This window comes from Miniopterus schreibersii (genome assembly GCF_964146895.1).
Source record: "Miniopterus schreibersii genome assembly, chromosome: 13".
In the NCBI taxonomy this organism is placed as follows: Eukaryota; Metazoa; Chordata; class Mammalia; order Chiroptera; family Miniopteridae; genus Miniopterus; species Miniopterus schreibersii.
The window spans coordinates 50,852,777-50,880,386 of NC_138113.1; the positions used below are offsets into that span (position 1 = coordinate 50,852,777).

Genomic DNA, 27,610 nt, shown 5'->3' on the forward strand with positions numbered 1-27,610 from the left:
GGCCAGGGCCTGATCTCGTCTTAATCACACTTTTCACATGTTGCTGCTTAGCCACAACCTACTCTGTCCTTGTAAGGCTCTGATAATTACCCCCATTCATCCCTTTAATATTTCATAGATTTCTTTCCCATCGTAGAGGTGAAATTAGATGAACATCACATCAGAGAGAAACACTCTTGCGTGTCAGTCAGCGCGGCCGTGACCCCGTCACTTCTGTTCACAGGCAGGAAGAGATGGAGCATATTGTCTTTGATGACATCGGCTCCATGATTCAGAACGAGGCCATCAAGGGACTCATCTTGCCCATGGCGGTTCAGCTTTGCCATCTGATCATGTCCACGGAGAGGAGTGACACGGGGAGTGAGGCATTCGCCTCTCTGGAGAAGGCTGCCGAGGAACTGGCTCAGGCTAGTGAGGAGTTTGTGCAGATCGCTAAAAGGTAATGATTTCAAAGAACTGATTTCACGTTCACGGCAGAAGAGTAATAGAGCCTATTAGAGTCAAGCAGGTGTGAGAAATAAATGGATAAAAGATAAAGCAAACTTGCTTAAGGTGTTATTAGTTGGGGTGTAATTTCAACATGCAAACATTTTGGAATTCGTTGATGGGTTTTATACTAAACAGTTGTATGTCCCATCAAAAGGTTTCTAGAGTCATTCTTATTTCACTAGTTAATTTTATTATAGAGATAAGAATTTTCAGAGTTGTCTAAACATCATATTCATGTCTGCCATTCAGTGCATCGGCCCTGATTCTTCTAGTAAACCTGCATGCAGATTATTTCCATGTTAAATTCCAATCCCAGGGTTAATAGAAAAGGGCCTAGTTACAGCAACAAAACTGAACTCTGTAAATGAAAATTGAACACAACGTACATGTTATAACAAAAGTGTTACATTTTTACCGCCCAAAACTGAATGTAGAAGCTGGAGCTAGATTTCCTGTGTTTGAGTCCCGTCCTTACTAGTTGTCTGTTTTAATATAAAGGCCTTTTCTGTATTGTCTGTTCTGGACAAGTAAATTATTTATAAAGAGAATTATCCATGCTCATGACCGTGGGAAACCGTCCAGCTCATCACTGGGGCAATACTGCAAATAATTCATAACCCAGCTTGGGTTGGGCTCCGCGGGCTCTGGTCTGCTGGAGCAGATTCGGGAACGGCCAGGTGGAGGCGGCCGGCACGGAGCACGCGGAGCGGTCGGCTGGCAAGTGCCAGCGTTGCTGCCGGGGCAGCTCTCAGGAGCCAGAAAGAACCCGTCACACCAGCAGCCCAGAGCTGGCAGCAAGCAGGGCTTCGGGAAGACCCCGCAGGAGGAGGCCCACACGAGGTCATGCTTCCTTCTGCTTAAAAATGTATCCGATGATGAATATTTAGCAAATGTGAATGAAATGAGAAGGAAAAGAATTACCCATAAAGCCCGCACCCCAGAGATAACCACAATGACACTGGGGTGTGTATTTATTCCAGGTATTTCCCCTTTCTCTCTCTCCATCCATTCCCTCGTCCCATCTTTTGTCTTTCCCATTCCTCCCTTTTCCTTTTATAAAAGAAATTATACAGAGAACTGTGTAACTATGTGTATTCATGTTCATCTATACACATATGTATACATGGATATGTGTATGTAAACGGGTCCCATATATACACACATATACGCATGCATGGATACAGATATGTAAAAGTAGTCACACTGATTGGTAAACAGGCAGGCCCCTGGGTTGCTGCTCCCAGAAGCACCGTTTGCTCCAGAGTCTGGGGGTGCCCTGCACAGTCCCACGACCGATGTCACAGCAGCCCCGGGACAGACGGTGCTAAACACGTCTGCTCCCGCCTCCGCCTCAGCGCCAGTCTCTCCTGGACCTCGAGGCTGGGGGTTTTCTAGTTATCCTTTGTTCTGATTTCTAGCGTAATTGCACCAGGGTTTAGCAAACCCTCTGTATGATTTTTGAGCCATGTTTTGTAACCCATGTGCTCTCAAATAGACATGCACTCTGCCACTGGGAGCACTGTTCTGTATATGTCATTGAGGTCAAATTTATATGTTCAGATCTTCTGTCCCTATGGATTTTTTGGGGGGGGGGCGCCTGAGGGAAGTGAGGTAAAAAATCTCTACTGTGATGAGTAAGCTTTCCTATCTGTGATGGTTCCTCTTTGTCTTTCACGCCCCCGGCACTGTGATGAGTGCTGGTCAGTTATTTTGTAGAGTATCTATCATTTTGGGTTTGTCATATTTCTTTTTCATGATTAGACTGAGGTTGTGCCTTTGTGGCAAAGACATCCCAGGAGTGACCCTGGTCCCTTGTCATGTGTTCTATCGGATGTTAATCTGTCTTATTACTGGTGACTTTACACTTTATCATTAGGTTAAAGTTCTGTCTAGCAGACGGCTCTACTGTTTTCCCTTTGTAATTGCATCTTGAAGTTTCTCTTCAGACTTTCACGCGTTGGCTCTAGCATCCATCATTGTATCTTGCCTGCAAAAATTGTTACTGTGATGATTGCCTACTGATAATTTTTTTACTTCCCACACTTATTAACTGGAACTCTTCTATACAGAAAGGTTTATTTATTTTTTCAATTATATTCAATTATTCATACATTGTAAACTCATGGATATTTATTTCATTTTGTGGGTTTTAATCCAATACTGTCATCATTTATTGTTCAATTCATTCCTGCTCTGGTCACTGGGGGCCCTGGTGTTCTTTAGGCAAATCTCCATTTTTTTTTAAAGCACTTTCTTATTTTCCAGGCTCATCTTGTATTTTTTTTTCAGCCCATGCTCTGGAATCAACCTCTTCCCCAAAGAGCCCTGGTTTCTTTACTGAAGAATAATATTTAGAAACCAAGATCTGGGCTCTAAGTGTGCTCATGACTACAGGGTGTCGTTGCTTCTCGGGCCTGTCAGCAGACAGAACTAGGAATATGTGCACGTAGTCCAGTCCATGGGCACAGCCCCCTCCATACTTACTTCTATGCATCTGAACACATATTCACATGTAATATTCATTCATATATAATCATCCCAACTTCTTCCATTTCGATCCAACACCACGAGCTCTTTCTTGGCATCTCCTGTCCTTAGCTGTAGCTTCTTTCTCCAGCAGTGAGAATCCTCGCTCTCATGATTGGCAATAGATCCGCTTACCTGTCCAACCCTCACAGGCACGTGATGTTGCGGACTCCACCTGTAACCACCTGAGCCAGAGATGGACTAACAGAGGGCAGTTTGTATGCATTTCTTATTGCTTTAGCCTGACCCTATCCTGGAAAAATGCTGTTCCGCACAGTTATTTAGGTTGGTTCTTTTCTTCCCCAAAGTGTTGCCGTGTTACTCACTTGTAATTGTAGTCATTTTCTATTGCTGCATCAAAAATTACCACAAATTTAGCAGCTTAAAACAACACCCAGTGTCTGTGGTCAGGAGTCTGGGTCAGGGGTAGATGGTTCACTGGTTCACCAGGCTGGGTGACCTGGGGGACCTAAGTGTCGACTGGGCTGCAATCTCACTCGAGGCTCGGGGATCCATCAGGCTCACTGGTTGTTGGCAGAATTCAACGCCTTGGGGTTGTAGAACCGAGGCCCTGACAGATGGCCTTCTCTACAATGTGACAATTTGCTTCTCCAAGGCCAGCAGTTGAGAGTTGAGTGCCTACTCAGGAAGGATCTACTCCCTCTGTTAAGGGCTTACCTGATTTGGTCAGGCCCACCCAAGATGATCTTTTGATTAACTCAAGCCAACTGATTAGGCACCTTAATTACATATGAAAAAAATCCCCTTTTTTCATATAACAAAATGTAATCGTAGAGTGACATTTCATCCAATGCACAGGTCTGATCCACAGACTAGGAGAGGCCATTGTACAGGGCATGCACCCAGGAGATGGGAACCTTGGGAGCCATCTCAGAATCCTTCCACCCATCATAACAAGTTAGGGTCATTTGTTACTTTTCATAATTCATTTCAGGGTTTCCTTACATTTTGGGTGTATTTTATGATATCTTCTTTCTGACCTAGGGTAGTAGACTACAGATATTGTTGTGCACTTTCATTTTTTTTAACCTAACAATATAACGTGAAAATAAAACATATCATTTAACAAAAATATCCTTCCTTTTTTATACAGTTGTATAATATGCCATTATGTGTATGAACACACATCAGTTTACTCAACCACTCTCCCATCAATGGGCATCTAGGTGGTTTTGAGGATTTAAAATTATAAACAATGCTGCAGCAAGTAATCCTGTGATGTGTACTTTCAAGTTGTTGGAGGTGGTAGATTCCTAGCTGGGAGATTTCTGGATTGAAATATATATTAAATATGTATTAAGTTATTAGTTCTTTGTAGCATTTGTTGGGTTATATTATTAACCCAATACACACACATACTAAGTGATAAAAGCAAAGTGTACAGTGGATAGTTATAGTATCAGGTTTATAAATATTGAAATATACATTAAGGTTTTAGCCCTTTGTCATATATATTGCAGATATCTTCTCCCAGCTTACCATCTCTCTTCTGACTTTCTTTTCCCCTCACTTAAGGATATTTGTTCCATTTCTTTTCAGAGAGAGTGGAAGGGGGAGAGAGAGAGAAACACCGATGAGAGAGAGACACATGGATTGGTTTCCTCCCCCACATACCCCACCCAGGGCCAGGGATCGAGCCTGCAACTGAGGCACGTGCCCTTGGCCAGAATTGAACCCAGGACCCTTCAGTCCACAGGCCAATGCTCTAACCACTGAGCCAAACTGGCTAGGCCTCTTCTGACTTTTTAAATATTGGGGGTTTTTTTGGCATTCAAATTAAAAACTTTTTATGAAGTTAAATTTGTCTACCTATCCTCTTATTGCCTTTGGACTTTGACTCATAGTTACAGAGATTTTTCTATACCAAGATTAAAGAGAAATTCACTCCTCTTGTGTGGTTTTGATTTTACATTTAGATTCCCTAATCCACTCGGAATTCAATCTTGTGTATGGACTGAGATAGGGAACTCACTTTATATTTTTCCAGATGCCTACTCAGTTGTGCCAACACTGTTCATTATAAATTCTATCTTTGCCTACGTAATTCAAGATGCCACCTTTATCTTTTCTTGTGGGGTAATTTTAAAACACCGAATACCGTACATTATGCATGTAAAATTCTAGTGCTTCTAGATAGTCTTCTTCTATAGAGTATTAATTTTATTCTCATGGGCAGTTACACTAGAGAGAGGTCATTCTTATCCAGTCAAAGCCTTGAGATGATTCAAGACTGGTTTCAGTCTTTCTAAGGAAATGCCTGTTCCTGGGTTGTTCTCACTCCTAAGGTGTAGCCTTTGGGGTCTCAACTGAAATCCTGGGGTGATCACCAGGTTCTGCCCACATTGACAAGACCCAGACCCTAATTCTTGTTTTCTCAGCACCATGAGGCTTCTGAGGTCATGGTGCAGCTGCTACCCATTTACATGGCTTTTCTGCCTCTTGGCCTGTGTTACTCAGGATTAAGTCTGCTGCCTTGTTGTTCTCTAGAGCCTTAAGATATCTGAAAATGTTTTAGTATTATGTCTATCTTTTATAAGTGTTGTTGGTGGAAAGGTTGATCTGATACCCTCATGGCTCAAAGCAGAAATTTGAGAATGCTTACCTACGCCTATGACTCAAATGAGTGATTTCAGTGATCAAGCCAACAGTAGCATTCAAACCAGAGGTCAAAAGCAGAAAGGTATAGAAATCATACCTGAAAAAAATAGTAGACATGGAAGACAGATCCAATTTGCAAATAATGGGACTTGTAGAAGGAGGAAAATGAAGACATTGAGGAGACGCAATAATTAAACAAATATAGAAGAAAATTTCTCTGAGCCAATTAATGACCCAAATCTGTATATAAAAATTGCTTGCTGGGTTTTAAGTAAGATTGTGGAGGAAAGATATGCATAATGCATACATTGGTAAATTCCTGAACTCTTAGTGCTTTCAGACAAAAGAAAACTAACAAAGGATGTTCAGTTAGCCTGGTATCAGATAGACTGGCCTCAGAGTTTGCACCCGTAACTCTGGAGGCCAGAAGATGCTAGAGTCAAATCTGTGAACTGTGAGGGGACAGGCCTGCCACCAAGGATGTGCCATCCAGACAGCTTATCATTCAGCGGGCCACTGGGAGAACGTGAATGCAGACGTGTGAGGACTTAGTGCCTGTCTCTCCACACAGCCCCACTCAAGAGACTCAAGAGAAATATTGACAGGCGGCTCTAACCCACCAGAGACCTCAAGAGAAGCGAAGACAAAGAGGAAAACAACTGTGGAAAGGACAATACTGAACGTGTCCGTGGAAGAGAAGGTGCTACGCTAAGGGAAACTCAAATTGTCGCTTCAAGTTAAAAGCATTAAACCAGCTCAGCCAAATCTCAAAGTGGCGATGGGAGGGAGGGAAGAAAGACCGAAGAACGTTCCAAAACCCCCAAGGAAGAGAGAGGAGAGTGGGGGAGTCCAGCGGGTCATCAGAGGACTATCTCCCTGTGTGACTCAAGGTCATGGTAGGACAGACTTAAATTGCCTGAGCTCTGGACCACACAACCCCATTGCACACAGACAGCCCTGCTTCCCCATAGCTGTGTCTCTCCCCGCTCCTTTTAACAGGGAGAAAGGAGAAAACCCGGGAAGTGAGGCTGCGTGGGTGAGGGCCCCGTCGGCGAATGAACAGCTGTCGGGACATGGCGCTGTCATATTTATGGGCTGAGCTGGCCTGAGCGTCAGCTGCAGCTGGTGAGCAAATGCTCCGAAGGGGTCCGAGTAAAATAAAGGGCGGAGGCAGCTGCCTGGAGGTCCTCGCTCTGCCTCTCCCCCCAGGGTTTCAGCAGTTTGCCATGCTGGGTTGTTCGGGCTGGTGTGACACTGCACACAGGGAGCTCAGGGGACATTTCACACGAGGGCAGCTGAGCTGTTCGGGGCAGGAAGGGGGGGAGGCATTGAAATTGGCTGCCGCTCCTAAGGGACCACGAGCTGGGAGGAGCTGCTCGGTGACCTCTCAGGCTGGCACTCCGTGTCCTCCCAGCCTGCAGCTCCAGAGGCACAGCCCTCGGCCTTATTCGTAAAGAATGACGATTATAAGGACCGGGGGGAGGGGAGGGCTTCTCTTGTTTTCTTGTTTTGTTTTGTGTGGCTAGGGATTATTATTGGAAGCGGAATGTTTGCAATCACATGAGCAGGACAGCTGCTGTGGACATCTGTGTGCGTGGAAACTGGCTTTTGTTACATAAAACCGCTCCTCTCGATAGCACGATGGACGCGAGATTCTACATAGTTCTTCCGGACAAAAAAGAGACTGACTGTGCTTTGTAGTAATTATACATGTTCATTGCAGAGAAAACTAGGGCAATGCAAAAAGGAACAAAGCATATTTTAAAACACCAAGGTAGAAGCCCAGCTGCATGGTTATTATTCTGGGTAACAGTTCTCTATGTAGATCTGCACGTAATTGAAAACAGCGAGATCTTGCCATTCACGCTAGCCTATAAGTTGGTTTTATTTACTCAACACAACATCTTGGAGAGGCTCTGTCATCATAAAAATAGACCTACATCACCTTTAAAAATTAATTTATTTTTTAAAATTGTAGTTGACATACAATAGTATATTAGTTTCAGGTGTACAACATAGTGGTTTGACGTTCATATACACTACGAAGTGATCACCACCGTAAGTCTGGTCACCATCTGCCACCGTACAAAGTTATTACGGTAATATTGGCTATATTCTCTGTGCTCTACCTTACACCTCGTGACTCACCTTAGGGTGAAGGGGACTGAGATCGGCATCACCATTTTAATGGCTTCGTGGTGCTGTGTATCGTAATTTCCTGACGGGTGTGTTTCTTTGCTGTAACACCGCATGTCGGTAAGTGCTGAGTGAGATCGTGTCTGCAGGCTGGCGGGGGACTCTGAGGAGGAGTGGCTCCGGGAGGAAATGGTGCCTGCCGCCCACTCTCTCGTCACAGCCGGGAGGAACATCATTCTGGTGGCTCAGAAGCTGCATGTTCAGCCGGAGTGTCCGAGCCACCGGGAGGAGCTAGTGAGCACAGCCCAGCAGATCTTGCTGGACACCACCAAGGTGAGGCTGATGGCAGAGCTGGCTGGGCAGAGCTCATCGCTGGGAGGCCTGGATGGGGCATGTCACTCCCACAGTGGACACCCTCCCAAGAGAGAAGCCTGCCCAAGTTTCTGCCAAGATCACAAGCACAGAGTTCATTACCAATTTCATAAATGCGAAGTGTGGAAGCTGCCCTAGGGAGCTGGGGAGACATACTGAGCGAGGGTCTATGATCTTAAACCCATGTGCAGCCCCTCCACCCCCACACGTGTCCACCAGCCCCTAGTAAAAAGGTGTCACTGTTTCATTTTTCACCCTAACCTTGGCCAGGAACTATGGGTAGAAGCTACAGAAACTTCTGCAGCTCTCAGCCTGTTTAGCAAACCTGGCTCCAAAATGAAAGTTCTGCTCATTGGCCTAAGGCGGGGAGGACCTCTGGGTCCCTCAGCCTCCAGATGTTCCCCACTCTCCATCCTGATGTTCCACCATCTGGCACAGCTCTTCTTGGTTGGGACATGCTCGCTGTTCGAATGTGGATGCCATAATTATTATTAAATATTAGTAATGTTCATCATTAAAACTTTAGCAGTGTGGGTTACTGGGGGTGTGGTGTATTTGGAATTTAACAGAACCTCATTAAAGTCAGATGGAAATGAGGAGATGAGCGAGAGGCAGAGCCAGAGGGCTTGGGCACCTGCTGGTGGGAGGAGGGTTTGGGCGGAAGGGCAGGCTCTTGGAAATGGCTGGGCACCAGCCCTGTGGAAGGGGAGGGACAGAGCTGGGCAGACTAGGAAAGACTCTCAGGGGTGTGCCCTGGACAGGCCATCTCTCCAGCCCTCATCACCCTCATCCAAACAGTAAGTCCCTTCTGCACACTCTTTCCTTGGTTAGGTGTTGGTTACCGTGTGGACGGGTGATGGCCCCTCTAACCTGGAGATCGGCACTCAAACCACCCAGACCGGACCCCACATAAGATGTAGTTCGAATTTAGGAGGCCTTACCTTTTCCGTTACACCGAAAGAGTGACCTTTCTTTAAATGCCACTCTAGGTGACTTGTCTTGGGCGGGGTGGGGAGGGGCTGAAATTCCGTTCTCTTTACTGTCGGGAATGTTTGGACGTTTATTGATTGTAAAGCGGTGGGGGGCGGGGGGAGCTCGCTGTCGCTGCAGAAGCGTGCGGGCCTCACAAGCTGTCCCTCCCCCACTGTCCCGACAGGTGCTGCTCCTGGAGGACGCGGCGGCGGCCAGGGCCGCGGCTCGGGCGGCGGGCCGGTGCCTGACCTGCCTGGACGCGCTGGAGGCGGCGGGCGCGGGCTCCCCTCGAGGGCCCTGGACCGACCTGGCGGGGGCGCTGCTGAGCCTGGGCCGCCTGGGCGCGCGCTGGCCCGGGGGGCGCCTGCTGCGGGGACGGGTCCCCGCGCTGCTCGCGGCCGTCCGCGCCCACCCCCCGCGCCCCCCGCCGGCCGCCGCGGGACGCCGCCTGTTCGCTCGGGCGCGGGAGACTCTGGGCGAGCTGCTGGAGCGGCTGGAGCCCGGCGCCTTGGCGACCCCGGGCCGTGCGCGCGGCGCGCTCCCCCGGCACCTGCAGCAGCTGCGCTCCCTGCGGGGCGCGCGGGCCCCGCTGCTGGCCGCCGTGCTCTGGCCCTGCATGCGCCTGGCCGCCGGCGCCGCGCCGCCCGAGCGGCTGCGCCTGGTGGCCCCCTGCCGCCGGCTGCTGGAGCTGCGGGGCCTGGAGCCCGAGGAGGAGCGCGCGGCGCTGCGGGCCGCCACCGAGGCGCTGTCCCAGGGCGTGCGTGCGGGGCTGCTGCGCCAGATCCTGGGCACGTTCACCGACACGCAGAGTCCTCTCCAAAGGCTGGTCCAGGTCGCCTTGGCCACAGCGCCGGCTCGCTCCCCGGGCGGCAGCGAGGCCGAGCCGCGGAGCCTCCAGCTCCTCCTTGCCGCTTTCCATGAGCAGGCCCAGCAAATGCTCCGGGTGGCCCACCTGGTCTTGGTTTGCAGCCCCCGACAACACACCGGCAGAGACTTGGAGGCCACCATGACAGGCCTGTGGGGGCTTGTGGTCACAGTGCAGCAGCTTTTCTCACAAGGTCCGCAGGGGCCCGACCTGGACTGGAGCCCCTCCGCCCTGCAGGCCCTGCTCCAGGCCTGGGCCAGGGAGTCTGAAGGCCTGTTGGCGTGTTTCGATGATGTTCTCAGTATTCCTGAGCTCCTGAGTGTATCCATTCAGGAAATGGCCAAGCGCTTGGACTTATTCACCTGGGCTTGGAGGAGCGGAGATGCCCGCGAGTTCCCCAGACTTGTGGCGTACTTACAGGGCCGGGCCGCACACCTAGTGCAGGTGATGACCAGGTACGTGGACCAAGATCGAGACCCCATCTTCCGGAACGGCCTGAGAGTCCTGATCCGGCAGCTGGAGCAATCCTCCCTGGTCCTGGGTGAGGCTGCTGAGCGCTGTTCGGGTGGGCACAGCTCTCAGGACACAGATGCGTTTCTGACTGTGGCAAAACGTCTCATCTGTGCAGCTCAGAGCCTCCAGGAGGGGCTGGATGGGACTAACCACCCTGATATCCTCAGCCCCCTTCGGGACCAAGTCCAAAGGTTTGATGTGGCGAAGAGACATCTTTCTGTTCTCCCCAGCCTCCAGGACCCCCCAGCTCCAGAACTGACACACCAGAGGGGGACCAGGTTGGGGAAAAGTGACCCAGGCACCTCCTGTCCACCCGTGGACCGTCTTTCCAGCCCCTTTATTCCCAACACCTGTCCACAGAGTGGAGTCCCTCTACTCCCCACCGTCAGCAAACTCACTCTTGCTGGAGAGCGCTGTAGCCACCAGGCAGTGTCCTCAGCTAGCACCAACCCTCAGGAGCCGGGTGAAGCTGTGGATGCAGCTCAAGAGCCCCTGGCTGGGGAAGGACCCCTGGGGTCAGAGAGGATGAATGAACTCCAAGAAATCCCAGCACTGGCACCTTCTGTTACTGACCTAGCAGGGAAGATAGCCCATCGCACAGCTGCTAGAACCAACAGGCTTCTGGAAGTGCCTCTCCAGCTGTCTCAGAGCGCCAGGGACAACAGACAGGACTTGGTAGCCATGGCTGGCGACTGGTACCTTCTGTGCCAACAGCTATTTTGTCACAACCCTGCAGCTGATCTTCTAGGGAGCATGGCAGTGTTCATGGAGCTTCAGCAGAATTTAGTTTCAATGGCTCAACTAGCAGCCAAAAGTGGACCCATGGATTTGCGTAAGAAGGACCCTGACTCAAGTGGGCATCCTGAAGCACTTTCACAAATTCGGGACAGATTGGAGGAGGCAGAAGCCCATGCTAAACAGCTGCTGGACAAGATTCTGGTCTCCAATGGTCTCCAAGCCCCCATATTGTGGGAGGAGAGCTTTGAGGACAGGTGCCTGCTGTGGTCAGTGGCTGTCCAAGACCTGCTCCAGTGCATGGAGAGGCTCAGCAGAAGACAAGGACTGTTCCTCCTGCCCCTGCGACAGGCTGTAAGGGACCAGCGGGGGCTGCAGGAAGGGTTGACTCAGGCAGCAGATGTGTCTCAGAGGCTACAGGAGGCTGCCAGGCTGTCTAGGCTACTGTGTGGGGATGAGCAGGTGAAGGGTGAGGTGACCTTTCTGTGCAGGGAAGTCCATGTGCTCACAGACGCCCTGCTGGACGTGGCGCAGATCCTGGCCTCCTCTCCCAGACCGTCTCCCAGCCTGTCCACGCGCTTTGAACTCCTCTGCTTGGAGCTCACCCTTAGAGCCAAGGCCCTGACTGACCACCTTAGCAGCATCAATGCAGACTATGGACAGGCCCTCCAAGATGCCTTCTGTCCAATGCTCTCTGTTTGCCAAGACCCCCAGACCCCAGACCTCAGACCCCACAGGCCAGAAAGCTCCCTGGAAAGAATGGTGTTAGGCATCGAAGCTGTGCAGGCGATCGTGGCAGGAGGCCAGGAGGACGGGCCCTGCCAGGAAGACCTTCTTGTGGCTCTGGAGAGTATTCTTGTCCTCACCAAGGAGGTGGCTCAGAGGGTCCCTGCGCTCCAAGGGCACCCGGAGGAGGGAGGAATGCACATCCTGGACTGGCTTCAGTGGGAGTGGGCGGCCAAGGCCCACCATGCCGTGGCCCAGCTCCAGGCCTGGAAAGGTGGTCACAGCAAGGCCTGCAGACTCCTGGCGAGGTGCTTGAAGCCCAGTGCTGACCAGGAGCCTGCCCAGCCCCAGCTTCACCACAGGGAGGAAGCCTCAGGAGCTGTGGAAGCAGGCAGTGTGGATTCTCCCAGTGCTGCCCCAGGAGACCACCCGGGGAGCTCAGCCAGGACCTGCACGGCCAGTCCAAGCATCACTGGCACTATCGCAGCAGACTCGGACATGGTAGGATCACCAGCACCTTTTCTCCCCCCTCCTCAGCCCACTTTCTAGGAACCAGAACCCACTGCCGAGTTCCAGAAAAAGCTGTCCCGGTGCCCACATGTCTAACTCACACCTGGCAGGCAGCACAGGGAGCCTTTGAGAGCCCAGGGTCGGGAACCAGACTGCCTGGCTGCGCCTGCCTCTGCCATCTCCCAGCTCTGAGACCACAGAGAAGCTTTTTAGCTGTTTTGGACTCAAGATTCTAGTCTAGAGAACGGGAGCATTGATACCATCCGGGCAGAGGGTTCATGAAGCATCCACGTAAAATACTTGCCCTTGCCTGGCACATAGTAAGTGTCTTGTGCTGAGTGGCCATAGTTATTGGCCTCCCTGAAGTTTCCCTAGTTGCCCCAGCTGGAGGGAGTCCCCATTGCTGTGACCGACAGCTGTCCTCCTGTGGCCCTCGCTCCTTCTGCCACTTTTACTCTCCTGTTCCCATCAAGGTTCTTCTGTTTGCAAGCGGCAGGGATCCAGGTTGAATCTGCGTAGGCAAAAAAAAGGACTTGTTGGGAGGGGGGTTGGTTTGGGCCTGTGGGACACCCTCCAGCACAGTCATTTCTTTCCAGGGCAACAGACAGGACAGTCGGGCAGCGTGGATCCCAAACATTTGATTTTCTTACACAGACTGTGATCAAAGTCAGGGGGAGACTCTGGGCTGGCCGTGCCCTCGGAGTTCCCTAGCAGGGGGCTCAGCTGTCATTTCTGCACAGCCGGCTCTGTGCCCTTTGTGACCTTGTGCTAGGATGCCCAGACCCTCCCAACCCTCCCCTGGGCCCTCTCCCGAGGTGAAGCTGACCTGACCACCTGTCTCTCGCACCACCGCTCTTTACTTCCCTTTTCTCGTTAGCATGTTATTACCTTGAGAAGGCGCCCTGTTCCCAAAGCAGCTGGGAAGAGGGTGGGCAGTTCCCTTCCCCAGCGTCTTCTAGGCTCTCCGCCCTCCGCAGCGCCTGGGCCCATCAGCTCGGATACCCTGCGGGCTTCCCCTTTGCTGTTTCTCCCCGGGTCTTCCTGACACACACTTAGTGCCGCCGACTTCAGTGACTAGCACACTCCGTGTCTCTCAGCTCACCTGACACAGGAGCACGTCGCCGGGATGGAGACCACAGCAAGTGGTTCAGCCCCCACCCCCTCTCCTGTCCACGAAGGGTGTCATCTCTCCTGCGCAGGCTGGAGCCCTCAGGTGGGGACCGAGGCCCCACGTCTCATGACTCCTGTTCCAGGCCCTCCTCCTCTGCACGTGCTTCCAGAGGGAAAACTACAGGGCCGAGGGCTCCGCCCCAGGGCCCCTCGGTGAGGGCGCAGAGGGCAGGGAAAGGAGGACCAGGACCTATGCTGTGTCTGCCCTGCTCTCCCACTAACTGGGGCCCCTGGGGGCAGAGACACCCCTCCATACAGCCCAGAACATCACCCCGAACCGTGAGCACCTGTGAGAACCTTTCAAGGAGAACATGATTTGGGAAGGGATTTGTCATCTCCTGGGCACTTGTACGTCGCAAGCTCGACATTCTCTCTTTCTAACAAGCAGTGACAGGGCCCCTGACAAGCCCTAGGCTTCCTCATCACGGAAGAGCCTGCAGACATTTCTAGCTAAGGTCCCTCCCTGACAGTCAAATGTGAGACACGCGTTGAAAAGAATATTTCCTGCTTTCCTAACCCTCAGCTCAAGGGCCATCAGATCACCCCTTTGCCATTTCCTCCCTGTTTCCAGTCACTGCAGTTGAGTCGTAGTCTCAGCTGAGTTCTGTCCCTTCCCTTTTTCTCACCTACTCGGGTCTGTCTGCGGAGCCTGCTGGCCCTCGGTGGCGTTTGGTATCTCTCCAGAAAAGGTCTCTGCCCACCCCTGCAGCATTCAGGGGACATCCCAACCTGCCTGGAACAAGGCCAGCAAACAGGCTTCAGAAGGTGGGAGATGATTTAATTGAAGAGGCCAACATAGAAAAAGAGTAGAAAGCCAGGCGACTTCCCAGTGTGCACTGGCTTAGAAAGACCACCGCCAGCAGTGGCGTTCAGGGACCCATCTTACCGTCTTTAGATCCTTCATGCCAAGCACAGTGTCTGGCCTGGCGGTGAGCAGTAAGCGGTTTCGATTGCTTGCCAGGATGCTAAGATAGCCGAGACGTGCAGAAGAGGTGTGTGTTTGGGGCAGAATGATCGAGGGGGGATGGGGGGGATGGAGTAGGTTTCTAGGGGTCCCGGAGAGCAGCCTGTGGTGAGGCCACCTCCGTGGACATCCTGCCCCACCTCCAGTCTCCCACCTGCTGGCTGCTGCTTTGACAGCTGGACAGCTTCTGAGTGGAACCTCAGCTGCCAGGACTTCCCACACGCCTGCTTGCTCCTGGGCCAGCCTGAGACCAGGCACCTGATGTGGAGCCCACACCTCAGGGTGGCCCACCTAGACCCCAGCCTCCGCGGTCTCCTGGCCTCAGACTCACACGTGTCCCCTTGTCTGCTACACAGCAGCTGCTCACTTAAACACCCACCTGACTCTATAGCTCTCTAGGGTACAGTCCATCTGACCCCTCCTTGGGCGACTTGTGTCCTGACACCACACTGTAGCTGCAGGGCCTTCCCGAGTGAGGGGAGCGTGACAAACACAGGACACAGCCCCACAACAGGGCGGGGGTGGAAGGACCCAGGCCACATGCGGTCTGTCCACAGCCCTGGAGCGGCTCCCTTTGATTTCCATTCCCCTCTTGGTTGAGTGTCTGTCACATTTACAGCCTCCAACCAAATAGGACCATGAACTTAAAGCTCCTGATTTAGATGGAATTTACTATCACGGCTGCGGCCTCGTGCTTTTCCATCAGCTGAGTCATATCCCTTCCGAGGAGTTAGTGTGCTGTGCGGGGCGCTGGGGGAGACGTGGGGAGCAGGCTCGGAGGTGGCCCCCCTCAGGCCCTCCTGCCCACTCAGACCGGGCACAGGCCCTGCACTGAGGAGCCTGAGACTGGCTGCTGAGGCAGAGCCACTCGAACTTCGTCACTGGGAGTGGCTTCTGGAGGCCAGGTCTGCCTTTTTCCTCGCTAGGAAATAGCAAGGTAATGGGGGGGGGGGGGGGGTCATAACTATTCATAGCAGAGCTGTAAAGTTCTTTCATGTGGAACAATCGAGGTGCAAGTATTTGGGTTCCCAGAGTTGGAACATTCAGGGATTCCTGAATTTCTTCAAGAAGCTGTAGATCCTTCTTTCTTCTGAGTAAGGCCTGAAAAGCCACCAAGGGAAAGAAACTGAGATTTTAACTGTACTGGGATCTGAGAATGCCAGGTGCCAGGTTAAGCAAATTCTGGATGAGTGGCCCTGAGTGATGCACTCACTGGTTCCCCTTCTTGCTGTTTGCTGTGGATTTGGAGAAGATGCTAAGAGCGTCTGGCACATGGGGAGTCGGGAAGCCCTCTCGGTTCCCCCCCTTCTGTAGAACATAATGAAAAGGCCGTTAACTTCCCCAGGGTAGTTGGAAGGTCCGAGCAGCAGGCGTCTCACCAGCTCTGTCTTCTTCCTACAGCAGCAGCCCCACAGGGGCCCTTCCCATGCCCCAGGCCCAGCCTGGCCAGGTGCGGAGCTGGACCAGCCCCTGCAGGACCACAGCATGGGCGGCGGGAACAGAATCACCCAGATGACCCAGGACATGGCCGAGGAGGTGCTCCTCATGGCTCAGAGTCTGCAGAGCAGAGGACGCCTCCTGGTACTTGGACTTCAGGGCTGTGGTGGTGGGAGAACTGGGCACTGTGGCGGGGGGTGGGGGTAGGTATCCGGCTGCTGCCCTCCAGAGCCGGCGGCTCCCAGCACAGTAAGGCCACACTCCACACAGTAGGGCTCAGCGCTTAGCATTTTTACAAGCTCTCTTCTTTCTCTGTCTGGTGCATCATAAATGTCACTTCCCCTCTCTCTTCCCCTCCTCTTTTGGGCTCAGTTACCACAGTTTTGTCTTAGTCTACCAGGGACCATAATCTGTCAGAAGCTGCAGTTTAGTAAAATCAAGGACTCTTTTGTATCCCAGAAGGATGGACTAAGGGAGCTGTTTACATCTTTTAGATTCGCCCAGATAGAGGTAATAGGGCGACAGCCCCCACAGGACCCCCGGTCAGGGCCAGCCCAGCCTGGAGGGGACAGGGCTGCTTTCCACTGGTTGAGGGGTCAGCTTCCTTCCTGTTGACCTGTCCTAACTCTGTCCGGCCCTGTCTTGATTCAATTTAGTTAAGCATTGTCTCCTAACACTGAAAATAAATGAAAGAAGCTTATTTCCTGAGTAGGGACCAGAAGGGATAGCTAGCACTGCACCATTTAGAAAACTCCTTCCGTGTAGGGCTGCCAGGTATGAAAGGCTCCCAAACCCATGGCCAGGCTGTGTGGGGCCCTATTTCTCGCTCTGGGTGGGAGAAGGGTCCAGATGAGAAGGTGGGATGTCAGGGTGCTCCCTGACCAGGTGACCGCCAGGCCAAACCCAGCAGCCCCGCCAGACCCTCCACTTAGACCTGTCACCAACCCAACTCCTGTCCACTTCAACCAGCCGGTTTCCCACTGGAAGGTGACCCCGAGGTCCTTAGGTCAGACCTGGCAGTGGTTACCTCGTTTCGCTGACTCCCATTCTCTTTCCGAACATCTCTGATATCCTAACTCACAGAGGACTTGGGTGCTGGCGTGGTGTGTGGCCAAAGGGCCAGGGATATGAAAACCCTGTGCCCCACGGGGATCCCTGGGAAATGGCACCTAAAGAAGATTCAAAGAATCATTTTAATAGGCTCATGCCTGGCGAGATGGAGGGACATGGAGAATTCTCCCCCAAACCCTCAAATTCCCACCTTCCTACCAGCCAAACTTTAGGCACCAAAGTGGATGGGACATCGATTGGTGGCCTCGCATACGTGCCCTGACCGGGGATCAAACCCATAGCCTAGGTGTGTGCCCTGACTGGGAATGGAACCCGCAGCCTTTTGGTGCACAGGACCATGCTCCAACCAGCTGAGCCACCCGGCCAGGGCAGCGTCCCCTTTCTTGGCTGAGATCTACACCAGACTGCTCTCTCGTGGTCGGAGTTCTCTCTGGCACCTTTGAGACCTGGGTTATGAGTTCTGGAATATTCCAGCCTGACCTCGCCAGTTGAGCGTTTCTCCACACCGGAGACTTTCCACAGCATCACGATATCTCAAGTCTTTGTTCAACACAGACTTCGTGGAGACGGCTTCATGATATCGGGAGCCCAGAGGTGGTTCCCAGCCAGAGGCAGGCACCGCGGAGAGAGTGGGGGCAGGAAAGCTAAGTTCTGTCCACTCCGTGAGTGTCCGTTCCTCGTGGCACTTAGGAGCCCCTCGCCTGGGCAGGCGCAGTGACAAGCCCAACTTTATTTTAAATGTTTGCTGACCGCTTCCAACCCTACCTACTCCTTTCTCTTCTCATCGCCCACATCTGGGCAAGCAAGTCAGAAAGCCCGGGGCTGCCTCCTTGGTTACAGTGGAAGGTCGGGCACATGGGCCCTGGCTGAGGTGTGGAAACCCCTCCAGGCTCGTCCCAACCACAGTAAAGCCAGGCCACTCTCCTTCGCTGCTGTCCAGCCTTTCATACCTGGTTGGGAGCCTACTCTGCTCTCCCCAGAAAACCTCATGGGAGTAATAAACCTCTTCATGCCGCTTTGGTCCGTGGGTGGCATCACCTGTCTGGACTTCTGAACCAGATTTTGGGAGGGAGGGGGTCCATCCTGTCTTTGCCAGAGGCTGTAACAGGACCTGCGGCCTTTCCCGGGGTTTCCTCTTCCAACCGATGTCTACTTTCCTGTAAGCTGCTGAAAGGCCACTTACCTGCTCATCCCAGACAAGCAGCCGAGAGCAGCCCATCTTATCTCAATATTCACAATTATGTGCATTTGAATAAAGGATTCCGTGGCTTAAAAAAAGAAAGGAATGGAATGGACTGGTCCAAGTCTCTCTTTTTAAATGAAGAAAAATATGGCCTAGGAAAATTAAAATTTCCAGTCCGCTAACTACTAGCTTCTGCCACCTCCTATCAGTCCCCACCTGGGAAGCTCTGCATGTGACTGTCCTCCTTCGCACCTTAGCTCCAGCCAACATCCCTTCAACCAGACATTCCCTATGTCTGGCCCTTCTTAGGGGCCTCATTTCTGCCCTGGAAACTAACCCAGAGCCCAGTGCAGGCCACGGCTCCTGTGAGAAAGGGCTAGATCATGACTAGGGGGCTGGCCGCCTTGCCCTCAGCACCCCCCACAGATAGAGGGGCCCGGAACTTCTCATTCTGCTGGAGTTCAGGACAGTAAGCTTCTTACTAACCCAGGAGTGGCTGCTCTTGACCCCTTTGGAGGAAGTTCAGGAAGTTAAATGGTTCATTCTGGAGCTGAAGTAAGTTGTGCCAGGCACATTTTGCCACCAATTTCATTTTATTTTATTTTATTTTATTTTATTATTTTATTTTTTTATGTTTTATTTTATTTATCATTTTATTATTTTATTCTTGTTAATTCTCACCCAAGAATATTTTTGCATTGATTTTTAGAGAGAGTGGAAGGGAGGGAGAGGGACAGAGAGAGAGAGAGAAACACAGATGCGAGAGAGACACATCGATTGGTTGCCTCCCGCACGTGCCCCAGCTGGGGCCAGCAACTGAACCTGCAACCCAGGTATTCGCGCTTGACTGGGAATCGAACCCGTGACCCTTCCATGCATGGGCCAATGCTCTAACCACTGAGCCACACTAGACAGGGCTGCGTCACTGAAATCTTAGGGGACACTGTGACAGCGTTGTCTACCTACGCCTCACTCTGTCATTTCCTTTGATACAGACCAAAGAGCAGCTCATTGCCTCTGCCAAGAAAGTTGCGACTTCTGGACAGAACTTCGCCAGACTTACCCGCATCATTGCTGAGAACTGCATAGACCACAGGTGTTCTCGGGAGCTCCTGTGTGTCGTGGAGCAGATCCAAACCATGAGCAACCAGCTCCGCATCATCTCCAGGTGGGAAGGCGTTGCGGGAACAGTGTGGGGAACAGCGGTGCTCTGCAGTCTCAGGGCCAGAACCAGGCTGGGGGTGGGGAGGAAATTCCTTTTTTTTTTTGTATACTCCTTTTAATGTTTTATTGTCCAAGAGCTGACACTAATTCTGGGAATTTCCAATGTTGAAAATATAGAGAATTCATACAGAGAACCAAAAATACATTTAAGCCACTGTCATTTCTCATTTAATCATGAATAGATTATGTCGGCTAATATACCCAAGAAAGAAAAAAGACTTCACATGGAAAACTCGTTCCTGAGTAGGTGCGAACATAAAGTCACCATACGGGATTTTCAGAAATCAAAGACACCTGCACTGACGTTTGCCCCGCCCTTTGCAGCATCGCGCACGCATCCTGGTGCTCGAGTGTCAGGCTCCATCTACAAACACAAGTGATTGATCCCTGCTTTATTATCATGTTTAAAATTTGACCATTAATTCTCTATTTGTTTTTATACTGATCATATCTAACAAAAAAAACCCCAGTTATCTCTAAAAATAATCACAAAGTGGAAGCATTTTCAGTGTCACCCGACCAAGAAAACCTATGGCAGCACCCGGCTTATGTTAATAAGACGAATTCATTTTAAGTGCCCAGACACCGGAGGTGAGCAGTTTCTGCTAACTGTTCCTTACCCCTGCTGTCACGTTGATAATATAGAAGGTCATAATAGAAGCATAGACTGGTTTCATTTCAACCTGAGTATCTGAACACCTGCCGTGCCCATTGACCAGTAACAGACGTCTATTAGTAATATTCTGATATTATGGAAAAGCTCATGGTTAAAATTGTTAACAATTATTGTGAGGCATAAAAATAACATTACCAAGATCAGGGTGTATAAGTTATTTTTATTGATTTTTTTGCGGAAAGAGGGAGCGAGAGAGAGAAACATCTATGGGCTTCCTCCTGCACACCCCCTACGGGCCGGCAGCCAGGATATGTGCCCTGACCCGTAATGGAACAATGGAACCGGTGACCTCTCGCCACAACCAACCGGCTATAAATTGTTTTTAAACTAAAAATAAAACCGGGTTACTGTTATCTAGGGACAGCGATTCTCAATTGGTGTGCCACAAAAAATTTTAGAGCATGCAACATCTGACTGTTTAGTCAGGGGCACAGACCTCTTTTCCGTTAGATTGTCAAATGATAAAATGACAACAGCCAACACAATAGCCGTCCAGTATGAATGAACCAAAATTATGCCGATTTTTTTGTCGGTTCAGTAAAAAATATATTTGTTGGTGTGCCGTGGAATTTTAGTGATTAGTTTATGTGCCGTGAATTGGAAAAGGTTGAAAGTCGCTGATCTAGGAAATAATATTTCAGGCACATGATCATCTCAAGATTAGCTACTGGAATTTCTCTGCTTAAATTACAGGAACTGCAATTAATTTTAGCATTTCAAATCCGGGTATTGTTATAAGGGTCCTTGGGGTCTGTTTAAATCAGGTACGGTAAGACACGCAAACGTGGAAATGACTGTCATAAAGGAAAGGGACCCCTCGCAAGGCCCTAGAAGCAGGTGCCGTGCAGGGCACTCGGGGCCAGGCAGGGTTCATCAAAAGCAGGAGTGTGTGGGAGGGGAACAGACCAGGGACTGACTGTGGTTTCCATGGGAAGGACTAGGTAAGGGAGGGTGAGCAGGCTACATGGGTTTAGAATTGGCTAGTTTGAATAATTTCAGCGGGCTCTGAAGTCCAGAGGCTGTCCCTCGTTGTCTGGTCCCGGGCCCTACTGTGATCAGGGCAGGAACAGGGGCTGGGAATGGAAGAGCTCCACAGGGAGGAGGTGGGGTGTGGGGTTGGGTGGGTTAGTTTGCATGTGGAAGGAGCACTTGCAGGTGAGTCATCACTACCTGGGGGAATTGGCTACCCTGGGGGGGGGGGTGGCCTTTCTAAGGTCAGCAAGGCCCTGAGATGCCAGTGCAGCAGAACACAGAAGGTAAGGCATGATTCATATAAGTGAATTTGTCAAGCTCTCAGTCCTAAAGTGTCTAAAAGTCCTCAGATTTTACCCAAGTCCATTACTTAAGTTGTGGGGTGTCTTTGGTAAAAAACAACTTGTCTCACTGAATTCAGTTACATTCAGTTTTTAAAAATACCAGCGAAGTAATTCAATCAGGACGCACCAGCCTGATCTTTGAACAGAACTTTTAAGCCCTGAATGCAATTCGATACAAAATCTCTTGTTCCCTTCATTATATATGGTTGTTGGTATTTGTTCTGTACTTCAGTTATTTTCATTAAAAACATACTTCTTGTTAATTTATAGATACTATGAGTCATACTTTCTAAGTACCCAAATGCACATTTTTACTTTAAAAAGTCAAATGACACCGTTAGAACATCCTTTCTCTGAGTAGTCCCCACAAAGGCTCGCATTGCAAACGTTCCAGCATTTGGTTACTTGAGATTGCACCTCATACCCAGTGTAATGTCAGCTCTTTCCTCCTGTAAACCCCAAGTGTAAAGGCATCCCTGGCCCGAAGCAAGTCCTCTGAGGAGCTCCTGCTGGGAAATGCACAGCAGCTCCTCCATGCCGTCTCCAAGACCGTGCGGGCCGCGGAGGCTGCGAGTCTCAGGGTGAGTGCTATCCCCAGAGCAGGACCTGGCCGTAAGCACACCCATGCGGCACTGTGACTTGGGTCAGAGCCTGACAGGAACATGATAAACTGCATACGTTCATGGGGAAACCCTACCTTCTTCTTAGCTGTTAAATTCGCCCTGGCCAGGTAGCTCCGTCGGTTAAAGTGTCATCCTGACACGCCAAGGTTGCAGGCTTAATCCCCACTCAGGGCACATGCAAGAATCAACCAAGGAATGCATAAATAAGTGGAACAACAAATTGATGTTTCTCTCTCTCAAAAAAAAAAAAAAAATTCAACTTGATTCTATCCCCAATGTGCCACCTGTTTCAGTTTGGCTAATTTCTACCAACCTACCTTCAGCTTCACTGATTCTTTCTTTAGCTATATCCAGTCTGCTGATGAGCCTTTCAAAGCATTCTTCATCTTTTATTATCATTTTTTTATTTTTTAGCATTTTCATTCAATTGTTTCTAATAGTTTTTTGTCTCTCTGCTAAAACTTCTCCATCTGTTCATGCATTTTGTCTACTTTTTCCACTAAAGTCATTAATATGTTAACCAGAGTCATTTTTAACTTCCTATCTGATAGTTTCAACAAGTGGCTCGTACCTGAGTATGGGTTGTTGGATTCCTTACCTCTTGACAGTAAATTGTTCTTCTTTTTTTTTTCCTTTTTGCGTGTCTCGTAATTTTCCACTGAAAATTTCACTTTATGTGTAGACTGGTAGAGATGAACCGAATAGTAAATATGCCTGAAAATGGCAGCCCTTTTCTTCTAGGCCTTTCGTGTGGGGTAGAGTCAGTACAGCCAGGATTTGCGCTGAGTGTGGCTGTTATTGGGATAGTCACCCCTGACACGCCACCAGCTTCAGATGTTGCAGCATTTCTTTTGTGTGTAGTTGGGGTTTGGGTGTCTATCAATGTTCCTGCTCCACTCTCAGCGTGAGGCTTGCCTTGTGCAGGTGCACCTCAGAGCCTGCCTCTCCCATGGCTTACTTGTCACTTGTGACCCAATGCCTGGAGAGGAGGTGGTGGCATCGTCGTTGTCCTCATTCAGCCTCGATTGTAGGCAGGCCCGGTGTCCCAGGCCCGGTGTCCTAGGGGTTAGGGCTTTCTCAGTGATCCTACTCCTCCCCCAGCAATAGACTCTTAATGGTATGAATTCAGGACCATTTTCTGCTTCTTCCCCAGGGGAAAGGGCCTGCATTCTGTCCCTTTCTGCACTTGGCAAGGTCTTGACCTATGCCTTAGGGATGACAGGGTTTGCTGTCCTTCCCTCAGGGACTTTGGGCTTTTGTTCCATGAGGAGACAATGTGGGCAGGGGTTCCTGCCTTTTGCCACAGTGCCGACTGCCCCCCTCGCCACTATGAGGGACATTCCCAACCTCCTGCCCTGCCCCGGATTCTTCTCATGATCCCAGGGGAGGTCCCAGAGAAAGCCCGAGAACAGGTGTGGACTGTTCTTAGGTTGTCGTTCTCGAGGGTCCTATACACTCACGCTAGTGTACACTCGGCTATCCGCAACTTATTAAGAATTTCAGCTCAAGTCTTCCTCGCAGATTCTCTGGCAGCCCATTCTTCTCCTGTGCTCTGTCCTAAAGAAGCCGGTGCCGTGTCCCTGCCTCGATAGGGAAGTGGCCCTCTTTTCTTAGATTTCAGGCTAGTTGCATGCCCTTCACCCCCAATGGGTTTCAAGAAAGACTGCGGTTTTGTGAATCATCTGACTTTCTTGTAGTCGGGGTGGGCGGGAGCAGCACTCTCCCCAGCTTCCTATGTCCCAGTGGAGGCTGGAAATACTGGGGAATACTGGAACGCCCAAAGCACACCTGGCCAGGGCCTTGGCACATGCTTACACGGATTAATTCTACCTGGGAGACGCGCCCCTGCCCCTTAACTTCTGCCAAATTTCCCCATGTCTGGCTCCTTCAGGCCTTCAGGCCCAAACTGAAATTCCACCTTCTCAGAAAATAAATAAGGCATGATCCAAAAGGAGGCAGAATTTGGGGTAAAGAGAGAGTTTTAAAGAATTAACTACATTCTCAGAACACGGTGTGTTGACGAACGTAAGATCCTTTGCGCTGTTGGGCTTCCCCTTTCAGAAAGAGGGGTGCCAACCCAGGGGACCTCTTCGAACGCTGTTCCTTGCCCCCTATTAAAGTAGGACTATGGCATCAGAAAAGCAGCCGCCTCCCTCAGAGGAATCCCCTCGGAGCTCCAAGGAGCGGACCCCGGGAAAGCGCGCCCAGCGCCCCCCAGGACTTACCCATCTTTCTCTCCTCCAGGGCTTGAGACAACTGTCCTCGGATCCCGAGGAGCTGGAAGTGGCCGCCTCCTGCATGCAGTGGCGAAGGAAACTGCTACGGCACAGGCTTCAGGAGGCCTCAAGCCTGGACTGCGACGAGCTGGGCTTGCGGAGAACGAGCAGGAAAACGCCCCCGACGCTCGGGGCCCTGCTCCCAGAAGCACCGTGAAAGCTGAGAAAGTCTCCCACTCAAACCCTTTGTGGACGTGGCCCTGAGACTCTGGTCGCCGTGGGAACCAGCCCGTGGGCACGGGAGGTGACGGTGGGTTGGGCGGATGCTCGTTGTAGTTAAGTTTCTCCGGAGCCCGTCCTGCAGCCACGTTTGCGCAGCTTCGTCTGGTCACTCGTCCTGTGTTCGGGGGACCTCGGAGCGACGCATGGCCAGATTTTCAGTGTCCGCCCTGGAAGCCGATGGCCAGCACCGCCTCCTGGAAATACCGAACGAGGCATCTTCTCCTTAAACCCCGGCGGGAGAGCTGCGGGAGAGCTGCTCACCCTTGGGAATCCGGGGTGTCCCCGAGCCCGTGTTCAAATGAAACAGTAGCCGAGGCCTTGGAGCCAACGCTGCCCGCTGGCCGCCGTGAGTCTGGGCTCCGCAAACCGCACGCGCCCGGTGGAGCGGAGGCCGCTCTTCAGCAAGCGTCTGCGGGGCTGCAGGGTTCGGCTCGCACCCCCCAGGTGTGGAAAGGAGGGGGTTCAATGCCCTACGGCACTGGGGCGGGGGTAGGGGGCCTGTAGCTTTGTGCCGGTCCCGGGCAGTCACTGGTTGATTCCCATCCTTCCGATCACGGACGGCGCTGGTCTGCCGGCCACCCCTGCTGTGTCTCTGCCCGGGTGCACCGAGACCCTTTCTGTGATTGGCAAGTGCTCCCAGGGGGCATCCGCGCACCTCCCTCTCCAACTTTGCCTCTGCTCAGTTCTTACCGGCTCAAGACCACGGCAGCCCTTCCCTGGCTTCTGCTTTGTGGTCGCCTCATTGTGTCGGGGGGCACCCGTGCCACACGGAGCCGCGCGCCCAGGAGGATCAGGAGTCTGAGAAAACACGCTCGCGTAAGCTTGGCTGCCACGCAGCGGCGATGGGGCCCCTGCACCAGTCTCCTCCCGGGATCTCAGACAGGCCACCAGCGCCCTCACTACCCGCCGCCCCGAGGAAGCAGCCTGGGCGCCCACCCGACCCATCCACCCTCCCGCTCCCCTCCTTCTGTCCAGGATTCTCAGGGCCGAGAGAAAGGCTTCCTTCCTCCACCCGCCCTCTTCTGCTTGGCCCTCCCCGAAGCAAAACCCTGCTCACGGGTGCACTGAAGGGAGAGTAAAGAAATTCAGGCATCGTTTCAAACGAGGTGACGGTCTTGCTGCAAAGTCCCATTTTTTGAGCGTCAAAGCTGAGTGTGACCTCCACCCTCTTTGTGTTCCTTGTAACAAACTGTAATAGTCTCTCTCTCTCCTCTCCACTGTCCCATTTGGATGGATGTCGCGAGCCAGTGAGGCCAATAAGTTCTCAAACTCAGGAAGACCAAAGAGCAAGTCCATTAACAACCTTTGAAATAACACACCCTTAAAGACTGTTTCTGATGCTGCTCCGGGATGGAGGTGAAACTCGGGGACGTCGAGAGGCTTCCCTCACTTTTGGGAAAAGTGCTTCTAAGGATACGTAAGGACACTCAGGGACCCGCGAGAGCCCTGCAGTGCCAAGTGCCTCTAAGATCGGTGGAAACATTTGCCCGTTTTCAGTTACGGCTGATCCACCCTGTGTTGGAAGTTTGCTTTGCTCGATGGGAACACTTTGGCTTTTTCGCTCTCTTGGGTGCCATCGAAACGACAGTGGGGCCCATTTTTCACTGCTCCAATTCCATCTCCAGCCTCTGGCTGACGTATTGTTTTGAAGATCCCAGAAAAAGAGCAGTCAGCGTTTTTTCTGACTCATCGGGTGTCCTGTGTACTCAGTGTCAGTAAAAGACAACTGCAAGTGTGTGAGCCTGTCTAAGCTTTTCTAAGTTGAAACTAATTTATTCAGTCAATAAACATTTATTGAACATTTACTGATGGGGTTTCCAGGGATTTATTGTAGTGGGAAGCAGCAGCCTGCATGGACATGTCACGGTGAGCATTCAGTGATCCCCACTGCTGAGCTGTATTTATTTAATTCTGGCTGGCGCCCTGTGTTAGCTTAAAGTAAAACTGTAACCCCTGTGTAAACTCGGGGCCCTGACCTTTTCTAACCTTGATTACCAGACAAAGAGGGGGATCTAAGATCATCTTGTCTGAAGTCCCTTTCAAGAATTAAAAAAAAAGACTTTAACTCTTCTCCAGATAAAATTAAAGTATTTTTCTGCCTGGAAATACCATGTCTTGAGTGGACGGGAAGTTTTCTGTATGTAACAGTCTTTGGAAAGCCCACGGGAACCTGTGCAGTCACCCCAAAGGGCCCCGAATTAGCCTCCTCAGGGAGGGTGGTGGATCCCATCCTCCAGTAGGGAGCTGGCCAAGGATCTACTTGCCACCCACTTCAACGAAGCACAGATTGCAATTCTAAAGGCCCAGAAAAGAGCCCGGAGAGACCATGGAAAATGGTGATTCCCAGCTCTCACTCTGTGACACCCGAGGACACCGTCCCTCGGGAAGTCGTTGCTGGGTTGGCAAAAGGAAACCAAGTTTGAACTCAGTAACGATAAATAGAAATACCTCCCGAAAGGCACTTGCGGACAATGGAACGAGGTCTTGAGAACTGTAACCCAAGGTGGGGGCCACCAGCCCAAGTGGCCTTGCCCCTCCTTACCCGCGGCAGGCTCAGCTTTGGAAAGGGGCGCGGGCCTGGCTCCCCGGAGCGTCGCGGACGCCCTGAAAACTCCCTCGCTCCTGGGTTGTGAGATGGTGCAGATGGATCCCAGCACCCCAGCCTCCCCAACCAGCACGCGGGGAGGTTTTACCGTAATTATCGCAAATGAAGTCAAGGGGCAGAACCACCTCCACCCCCGGTGTGAGGGCCTTAGAGAGGCGCACGGTGAGATGTGAATGTTTAAGTAGCCCTAGGGCCACCCTACTTTCCTTCCGCTCCTTGTAGCCTCTAAAACGTGTCCTGTGCACTTGACCGTTTGGTATTCGCCACAAAGCAGTGTGATCACTCCCTGCAGCGCCACTGAAAAAGCAGTCTGTCTCACCCATCTCTGAAACTCAACGCCCAGCAGCACATGCTAGGCGCTCAAACACCGACTTTGAAAT

At 51.4% G+C, this 27,610-nt stretch overlaps 1 protein-coding gene across 1 annotated transcript; it reads left to right on the plus strand.

Moving 5' to 3' along the window:
* Positions 1 to 233: 233 nt before the first annotated feature.
* Positions 234 to 26,888, plus strand: LOC308566272 (uncharacterized protein; the record flags this gene model as incomplete). Its single annotated transcript, XM_081156430.1, has 7 exons — positions 234 to 439; positions 7,920 to 8,103; positions 9,299 to 12,454; positions 15,999 to 16,178; positions 19,284 to 19,456; positions 21,968 to 22,085; positions 24,372 to 26,888. The coding sequence occupies 7 exons, from the start codon at positions 234 to 236 to the stop codon at positions 24,558 to 24,560; spliced, it is 4,206 nt and encodes a 1,401-aa protein (XP_081012556.1). The 3' UTR covers positions 24,561 to 26,888.
* Positions 26,889 to 27,610: the final 722 nt, after the last annotated feature.